Genomic DNA, 10,000 nt, shown 5'->3' with positions numbered 1-10,000 from the left:
AAGCTTTCAAATGTCCTTTCAAAGTCTCTTTCTGCTCTGTTCAAAATTGTACTTTAATCTTCTCTTTTGTTTCCCTTTTATCACAGATTCCATGGGTTAGTCTTTCTTTTTTTTTTTATATTTTCCAAGAAAATTTTCCATTGAAAAACAGTCCCATATATAATGTCACAAAAATTATCTTTGCTAATACCTCAATTTACTTTTATACCCAAAGGAGCTATTAAACTGTCCCACATTTCCTACCTGCCCTTTGTCTTCGTTACTTTGAATCCTTACCACATAATTCTGTTTTTCATTTTCTTGTGCCTTCTTTTACTTTTTTGCATATGTTTTCTTTGCCATCTCACCACAATTCTTCAGGATTGTCTTTGCCTTCTCCTTTTATATTTTCTCCATAATATCACCCCAGGAAACATATCCTTCATTTCTGGCTCACTCTGTACCACAGTTTCTTTAATAAATCATCATGGAACCCACCTAACTAGAAGGTTGTAATTATGCATCCATCATTTGCTGACCTATCTCCAAACAGGTTTCTTGGAAACACTTCCTTAGAATCCTGCACACAATCTCCGCTCCGGATATCTGCTTTCTCCTTCATTTCTTTCGACCACTCCATCTACCTCCCTGTTTCTCTGGGTTGCCTCTGTGCCTAGAATGGAAACAGGAAGTGCTCCCCCAAAATGGGTCCCACTCAACAGTTAAGAGCTCTGAAAGCGCCACGATGCTCTATCCAAATTTCCCCTAGTAATATAAATACCACCTCAGGTCTCCCCCAAAAAAGAGGTTACTAGCCTAGTAGGAAAAAAAACGGTCACCAAAGGATAAAAAATAAAACACAATAAAGAAAAGCTGATCAAGACAATGCAGAGATACATAAAACCACACTGTAGTAGATCCAGAAATGTACAGCAGTGTGTGTAGAAAGGTGCTGAACTGTACCAAGTCATAAAAACAAAATGAACAGTTAGGGGACTAAAAAGTCAAGAAAAGTGGCCACCCAATTACAATAAACAGAATGAATTTTAGAGTTTGGCAACAACTCAATGTATTAAAAATCAGGATCACATACTTGAAGCAGAAGAACTCAAAGCACAACTGCATGAGGTACAGAGACTTACTAACATCCACTGAACGTCCATATGTTCTGGACATCTACTGACTCAAAAGCAGCCAACAGGAAGAGTGTTAGTGTTCAAATAAGGCATTGCTAGTAGGAGAAATGGAAAAGTAATGCAGGTGCACCACAGATGCCCTTATACTAAGATCAATAAACATTAAACGTATATCTAATTTTAAACATTTCATAAGAATTGTTTTGTACCTGATGGTTGTGGTTGAGATGTCTTTGCCAACGGAAAAGGAGTGCTTGCCTTCCTTGATTTGCTGAGCCCAAAATGCATGGAGCCAAACCACATGAGAGATATGACCTGCATAGACTACAGGCATAATCCAGTTTTCAATGCTTAGCTTACTGGGAATAAAGAGAAACCATATCATATCCTGTAACGGTCATCAACAGTAATAAGGAAACTTTACAAAGTAAAATCTACACTTCAGTGCCTTGTTTGTTCAAAATGGTAACTATGGCTACATTACACATTTGTCAGGCAATTTTCTACTGCTTCAGCACTATGCATACTACTACACCCTAACTCAGCTCTGAAACTCAGTCATGGTGCTTGTTCACACTAAACAACTTGATTGTGGTAGTCTCAATCCATACGCATTCACAAAGCACCTAGTCTGCAAATCTCACACACACACACACACACACACACACACACACACACACACACACACACACACACGAAACAGCCCAAGGTCTTCAGCTTTTCTATCACTATTACTGTTTTGTATGGTTCTCTCTAAGATTCCATCCTTCTAGATTTCCCTCAACAGTGTTAGCCACATAATATGGAAAGTCTCTCTCTCTGCATTTTTAATATTAGTTTATGCTCTTTGCATTTATATCAAGATGACTGTAAACTCTTACTCTCAGTTTTCAAATGAAGCAGTACAGCGAAAAGTAAGGGCAGTATCCTATCATGCATTCAGGCACAAAAAAGGAATTTGAAAAAGATGATAGGACTAGTACTAGTAGACTTGTCTAGCTGTGATAAAGCTCTGTAGTACCCATATGCTCCCCATTTAAAATAGTAATTATCTAACCACCACCCAATGGGTTTGGTCACAGCCAGCTCAATGGCTTACAAATGAACTAAACAGCATCTACTGAGAGGAAGAGAGCATGGCAGCAATGTCGAGAGCTAAATATTCTGCTCCAGTTGGGAAAAGAATAATTTTGTGCCCAAAATAACCTATCCTAACCGATTAGATTACCCACCCCATGGTTGATAATTATAGATTACCCTCAGAATAACTGGAATCATACCATAGATAATTTGAGGGTACCCATGCATGGGATAAAACATTTAGGAGCTGCCTCTATCAGTAGTACAAGGGGCAGTCCTGGGGTAGAGTTTCTGTTTCTCATCTGTAAATGTAAGTTGCACTTGAAAATGCATAGGGATGAACTTGATATTCTGGGTTCATATTATATGATCGAACGCTAGAAATACCGAATGATCTATTATTGAACCCAAATGCAAGAAACCACAAAATGTCAAAGGAATGGATCAGCAAATTTTTTCCCCTCAAAAAAAAAAAAAAAAAAAAAAATGAACAGGCAAAATTAAATGGGGGGCATCACCCTCCACACCCCCCACCTTAAATATACCAACTCCGAGATCATACTACAGTGAAAAAACAACAAAGTCCGGAGAAAGTACAGTTTTGTACCTACCATAAATTTAGATGTTAGAGTGTTCACACTGCTGCAGTCATCACACTTGGGTTATCCTGCCATCAGGCGGTCCCGCAGTCGGCCAGAGTTCCAAAGTCTTGGTCCGGCGTCGGTTGCTGTCGCTTCTTCCCTGACGTCAGTGCACCAGGGGTATACAAGATGCATCCGACGCCATTTTCTTCAGTTTTTCTTGCCCCAGATGTCAGGTGCCCCCAAGTAGGTAGGCAATACATATAAAATAAAAACAATACCTTCAGTCACATCAAATACACCACAAAGGTTGTATAGGATAGAAAGGTATAGATAAGGCCTGCTAGTTCAGAGGGGATGGAGGGAGGGTAACCTGGACTGCAGCAGTGTGAACACTCTAACATCTACATTTATGGTGGGTACAAAACTGTACTATGTTCATCGTGTTACACTGCTGCAGTCATCACACTTTGGTAGAATCCCAAAGCTAAGGTTGGGTGGCTGGTCTATAAAGAGTTAGGATTGGCTATGAGAACCTGCAGAAATGCAGTGGCAAATCCTGCTCTGGATTTAGAGTAAAGAGGCAGGTGGTAATGCTTGGTACAGGTGTGCACTGAGCTCCAAGTTGCAGCCTCCAAAATTTCCTTGGTAGGTACTCCTCTGAGAAAGGCCGCTGAAGTGGCTGTAGCCCTGGTGGAATGTGGCCTAATGCTATTTGGGACCGATTTCCCATGCTGTGTGTAGCAGTAACTAATACAGTGTCCTATCCATTTGGATATAGTCTGCTTTGACATAGCCTTGCCCTGTGATCCTGCAGCATCCTGCAGCATATGCTACAAACAGTTGCTCAGTTTTCCTGACAGCTTTTGTTTTGTCCAAGTAGAAGCGTAGCTGCCTGTGTATGTCCAAAGAATGCAGAAGTTTCTCCCCTTTATTCTGGGGGTTTGGATTAAAAGTTGGCAAATGGATGGTTTGGTTAAGAGCCACACTAGATACCACCTTTGGCATGAAGGTAGGGTTTGTCCTTAAAGAAACCCTGTCCTGATGAAAAATTATAAAAGGTTCCACTGCCATTAATGCCTGTAGCTCTGATACTCTTCGTGCTGAAGTTACTGCCAGGAGCAGAGCTATTTTCCATGATAAAAATTTTAGATCGGCTGTATTGGCTGGCTCAAAATGTGGCAGGGTCAGTTTTTCCAAAACAAAATTGAGGTCCCAAGTTGGTGTTGGTGCTCTCCGGGGCGGTCTTATGTTTTTAGCCCCTCTGAGGTACTGCTTTAGCAAGGGATGAGAGACTAAAGGAGGATCCGTGTTGTAATGTGCTGAAATGGCAGAGGCGTGAATCTTAATTGATGAGAAGGATGGGCCTCTGCCCAGCATCTCAGTTAAGTATTGTAAAATCTGAGGAATGTTTGTAACAAGAGGGTCAAGGTTTTGAGTTCCAGGCGCAGAATCTCTTCCATTTTTCTGAGTAAGCTTTCCTGGTGCTAGGCCTCCTGGCCTCCAAAATGACATCCATAACCGCTTTAGAGAGAGATGTTGCCTGTATGACTAATAAATCTGCCATGCAGCCAGGTTTAGGGTTTTGAGCTGACCATGCAGGATCTGATTGTTTTGTTGAGTCAGAAGGTGTGGAATTTGAGGCAAAATCCATGGTGGGCCTTGAGCTAGGTTCCTTAAGATAGGGTACCAGTGCTGATGTGGCCAGTCTGGAGCAATCAGGATCATCTGTGGTTTCTCTTGTCTGGCTTTTAGGAGTACCTTTGAAAGGAGAGGCATAGGTGGGAAGGCATAAACTTTTAGGTTTTTCCAGCTGAACAAAAGAGCATACGCTTTCCATGCTTGTTTGTGATAAGTCCTTGTGCAGAATTTTTGTAGTTGGCAATTCAGTGGGGAGGCAAAAAGATTTATGCCTGGGCATCCCCATTTTTGCGTTACCATGCTGAAGATTTGTGGATTCAATTTCCATTCGTGAGGATCCATGATATTTCTGCTTAGATAGTCTGCCAGAGCATTTTTCTTTCCTGGCAGGAATTGTGCCTGCAGGTGAACTTGGTACGTTAGAGCTGTGTTCCACAAGGTCATGGCTTGCCTGCATAGGGGGTAAGAATGAGTGCCCCCTTGCTTGTTTATGTACCACATTACTGTGGTGTTGTCTGTCTTTAATAATAATTGCCCTGGATGCAGAAGGTCCTTGAAAGCTGTTAGGGCATTTTGAACAGACATCTCTTTTTGATTGATGTGAAGATGCATCTGGTCTGTGGTCCACTTGCCCTGAATGCATTTTCCTGCCATGTGTGCTCCCCCAGGCATAATCCGAAGCATCTGTTGTTAGAGTCTGCCTGGCTGTGGTTAGGGTGAAAGGCTGACCCTTGTTTAGGTGACATGCCTGTGCTCACCATCGAAACTCCTGTTTTAGGGAGGGAATCATTGGTATTACTGCTTCTAAACTGTGAGAGTGCTGAGTCCAAACACTTTTTAGGTAACACTGTAGTTTCCTCATATGCAGTCTGGCATATGGTATTAGGAGTATGCAGGATGCCATGAATCCCAGGGCCTGCAGAATTTTTCTTGCAGGGAGATGGAACTTTTTTGCCAGCAATTGAAAACACCGAGTTAGTTGAATCTGTTTGTCTGGCGTGAGGTAAGCCATCTAGGCCGCTGTATTTAAGCTGGCACCCAGGAATATAATCTGTTGTGAGGGCACTAGTTTTGACTTCTTTTCGTTTAGTGTGTACCCTAGAGAAGTTAGCAACCTTTTTACAAACGCCATATGCTGTAGAAGAATGTCCTTGTCTCTGCTTGAATGAGGCAGTCGTCCAGGTATGGATATATTTGAATTCCTTTTTGTCGGCAAAATGCAATTACTGGTGCCAGGCACTTTGTAAAGACCCTGGGCGCTGTAGATAAGCCAAAGGGCAGTGCAGAGAATTGGTAGTGCATTGTACCAGCTTTGAATCTGAGGTATCTTCTGCAATTTTGCCTGATGGGGACATGCAGGTATGCCTCTGAGGTCCAGAGTAACAAGCCAATCGTTCTTGCCCTAGCATGGGTAGAAGCTGCTGTAATGTCAACATTTTAAATTTCGGAATATCCAGGTAAGTATTTAGAATTGAAAGGTCTAGTATGGGCCTCCAGGCCTTGTCCTTTCTGGGGACCAGGAAGAGTCCTGAGTAAAATCCTTGTCCTTGTTCCTGCTGTGGTACTTTTTGAATAGCTCTCATGTCCATGAGGGCTGAAATTTGTTTTTGTGCCTCAGCCCATTGATTTTGTGGCAGGTCTGGCATTCTTTTTAGCCTTGGTAAAGTATAAAAGTAGAACCTGTAACCTTGAGACACAATATTTAAAACCCATTTGTCTTGGGTGCTTGTTTGCCAGTTTTGAGAAAAAAAGTGCTAGTTTTCCCCCCAAGGAGGCTTCCAAAAGGGAAGTGCTTAGCGTACGAATGGGAAAGTCATTGTGACCGTTTCCTGTAAGGTTGAGACTTGTCCTCACCTCCTTTTGGGGTTGAGGTGCCCCATTGTCGTCGTCTGTTTGAGCCTTGGGGTTGAGATCTGCCTCTTGGTCATCTGCATCTGCCTCTCTGTGGTCTGTCTGCCACTGGAAAGGACCAATTTTTTTGCAGGCCAATTTCTGCTAAATCGAGGTGGCTGTACCTGTAAGAAATCCTTGACTGTTTGCATAGATTTAGTTTTATCCTCCATTTTCTTTAGCACTTCTTCTGCCTTAACACCAAACTAGGTATCATGCTGTAAAGGAGCATCCAATAATGTTGCCTTAACATGATCAGGTAAACTCTGTTCTTTTAACCAAGCATACCTTCGAATCACTGAACCTGTAACTGCGGCCCTACAAGAGGCCTCTAGAGAATCAAAACCACATTGCAGAGTATGTTTTCCCACCTGTTCAACTGCATGCAATAAATCCTGCATTTCTTTACAATCAGGAGCTTCTGAGCTTGCAAGCATTTTCTGTTTTAAATGAACCATTAAATATTGTTGGTACTTAAGTATGTGAAACTGGCAATTTAAAGCTCTTACTGCTAAAGTTGCAGAAGTGTATACTTTCTTCCCCCATCTATCCAAAGCTCTGGAATCTCTGTCAGAGGGTACTGGATTTTTTGCAATGGAAGCCTTAACCCATTTTGGACCCAGGGCAATAGTTTCTGGATCAGCAGAAGGGTTTTTATAAAGAAACTTGTGAGAGTCAGGGACTCTGTAGTACCCATCTGGCTTGGCTGGTGCAGAGGGCAAGGAATCGGGAGATAAGCTGGATTCAGAGAACACATCATCCACAATATCTAGCACAGGCGGAATAGCGAGGGGCCTGTGCGGAGGTAATAAAAGGAAATCTCTGAGCATTTTCTTAGATTCTGAGTAATCCTGACTTTCCCAATGGAAATGCTCCCTCATGGTATGTAAAGTTTACCCAAAGGAATAATCCTCATTAGGAGAGGCTGAAGGGTTAGATTCTTCAGCATCAGGGTCCTCATGGGGGGTAAAGAGTACCCCTGGTCTGAAGAGGAATCAGAGGAAATGGAAACCTGATCAGAAGAATCATAGTCTGTATCCTGCCTAGGCCTTTTCTCAGGAGGGGGATGGGAACCCCTGATTAGAGTAAGGAGGTCTTCAGCCATTTTAAGCATCTGTTTCTTAGGCATGGAGGCTTGTCCAGGAGAATACTGTACTTGTTTCTTTGTCTTTAGTGGTACTTTTGTCTTGGCTGTAGTTTTAATGGTAAGTTGTGAAGGTCTGAAACACCCTAAGCTCAGCGGCTCCAGCCCCATCTGAGGGATTAGTTTCCGTAGGCCCAATACCTTGAGTTTCCAGAGGCCTAGATGTCTCCACATGGGAGTTGGAGGCGGCCTGTGGCTCTGAGGTAGCGGGTGTCAGGGGCTGCGAATGCGCCTTACTGAGAACCGGCGACTGGCCTAGAAGAGGCTTCGTCGTCTGTTTTGGACCTCGGATGTCTGTCTTTATCCTTGTCCTTGCGTTTTTTCGGTAATGAGGTCATCGGTTGATCCGATGGCATAGTATAATTGAACCTTCGGCCAAAGTAGTGCAAAGCAAAATCAAAACGCCTTTAATAGTACGTTTGTTAAATCTAGCACAAAACCGACAACTAGTGACGTTGTGATCAGGAGCCTAGGCATGGACTACAGTAAGAGTGGATGTCCTTATGAGATATTTGCTTTCCACAAGAAATACAATTATTAACTTTTTCTGACATCGGTCTGAGGCAAGAAAAAGTTTCTAGCAGTACTTAGCTTTACTGAAGACTTCGGATGTGAAATACGACTTCAAAAATCTCAGGAGTCGGCCGACTGGCACTTGCGAACTGCTTCTGCTTTGGGCACCACGCGGCAAGAAAGACTGAAGAAAAAGGCATCTGATGCATCTTGTATACCCCTGGCGCACTGACGTCATGGAAGAAGCGACAGCAACCGACGCCGGACCAAGACTTTGGAACTCTGGCCGACTGCGGGACCGCCTGACGGCAGGATAACCCAAGTGTGATGACTGCAGCAGTGTAACACGATGAACGTCGGCCCAGCAAATTTTTTCCCAGGGAAAAAATTCGCTGATCTGTCCCTTCAATATTCTGTGGTTTTGTGCACTTAGGGTCGACAAATGAGCTTTTGCTATTTTTAGCGTTCGCTCATGTAACAGGAACCCTGTATTCTGACCTTTACATTCTACCTTCACCTCTACCCCTTCTTTCCACAACCTGTACTGTGTGCTCTTTAATGCATTTTGTATGCCCTCTCCAGCTCCCATTCCAAGGGCTCACAACGATTCCCATTATGATAACTTTTACAGATATATGGAGTAATTAGTTCATCCTTCCCAATCTGTCCTTCCTATTCAGAATAACTCCTCCACAATTCCCTTATGCAATCTTATATGCCCATACTGTGTTCCTTTCTCCTCTCTCTGATGGTATCCACAGAGAGCTCCAGGTCTTCAATTTTATCCTTCCTCTTCATTTCAAGTACTATACATACAAATCTTGACAAAACCAAAAATGAGGGGAGAAAGACCCCGAAAATAGAACAGATTTTAAATGTTACTCTAAGTTTACAGGTTTTGCATTAGCATGCATTTTCTGAAAGAACGATATGAAGTCTCAAACACAAATGTCTGTCATTATCTACTAACTTTAGTCTTCAACAATTAGTCAGAAAACCATAACTTTTAGGAGGGAGAGACAGAACATACGAGGCAAAAATCTGGACATTCTGCAAGAATTTGCATAGTGGACAGCTTGACTTCCAGATTCACTGAGCTGTTGAAATCTAACCATCTAAAAGTAAAGCTGACAAGTTAAACTCATCAAAACAAATACCTGCTGAAAACCCAAGTGATACTTCCTTTAAGGTGTTCTTTGTTTTGTTGAGGCAGCTCCCAAACCCCCAAGTGGGGGGAGTACACACCCGCATTCGCGTACATACACTAACACCACACAGTTTAACAACTGCTGACAAAGAAAAAAATTCCAGAAAAACATTAATCCAGTTAATCCAGATTCTGAAGAAGTCTCATGTAATGAGATGAAAGCGCGCTAAATCCACTTGTATTTTTTATATTTATACCTTTTTTTCAATTTTTGGATTAACTATTTGGAATAAAGAGCAACAGTATTCATTGAGTTTTTTGTGGGTTCGAAACACCAGAGGAGGACAGCCTTTACAGTTACCAGACAGCGTTTTTCTTGGCTTTGGAATATTTTCCGACTACGGATTGTTTTGTTTTTTTAGTTTTTAAAAATATGCAATTTGACAACTACCATCTGTTATGTCTTGAAAAAAATATATAGTTCCGCTTGGAATTAGAATCACTAAATTTCCAAATACCTTAACTAGTGATTCTTCTCTATACAAAGAACTAGTGGCTCTTTATAATATCACAGGCCTTCTTGCTGTCTGATCCCTAGTGGACCATAATGTTACGAAACTGTCTAATATTAAACAAGAAATTTTAGAACTACAAAACACCATTAAGCACCCGAATTTTAGTCTTTTCTTGCATATTTTTAATGGAATTCAACAGAGGATTACATGTCATGTGGCCACTATAATCCAACGGAAAAGACAAAAGTTAGAGTGATATTTTACAGTATCAGAACCAACGTGCTTACCCCCTAAAATCAGAGAAGAGTCAGAGATTCAGTTTCAATAACTTGGGATTTACTAATCAGCATTCTCACAGTCAACATGCTAACGGA

The 10,000-nt window shown here is 42.0% G+C and overlaps 1 protein-coding gene across 2 annotated transcripts in view; it reads right to left on the bottom strand.

Moving 5' to 3' along the window:
• Nucleotides 1-10,000, bottom strand: part of CCHR3.PART0H5orf22 (chromosome chr3.part0 C5orf22 homolog) — a 313,287-nt gene that overhangs the window by 293,518 nt on the left and 9,769 nt on the right. For both annotated transcript variants that reach the window (XM_044065335.1, XM_044065334.1), the window contains exon 3: nt 1,325-1,474. In XM_044065335.1, coding sequence (XP_043921270.1) covers nt 1,325-1,474 — 150 coding nt within the window. The remainder of the gene's footprint in view (nt 1-1,324; nt 1,475-10,000) is intronic.

Source organism: Protopterus annectens, chromosome 3.part0, assembly GCF_019279795.1.
Source record: "Protopterus annectens isolate FY-2018-M chromosome 3.part0, PAN1.0, whole genome shotgun sequence".
In the NCBI taxonomy this organism is placed as follows: Eukaryota; Metazoa; Chordata; order Ceratodontiformes; family Protopteridae; genus Protopterus; species Protopterus annectens.
This window is presented reverse-complemented; position numbering and strand designations above follow the sequence as displayed.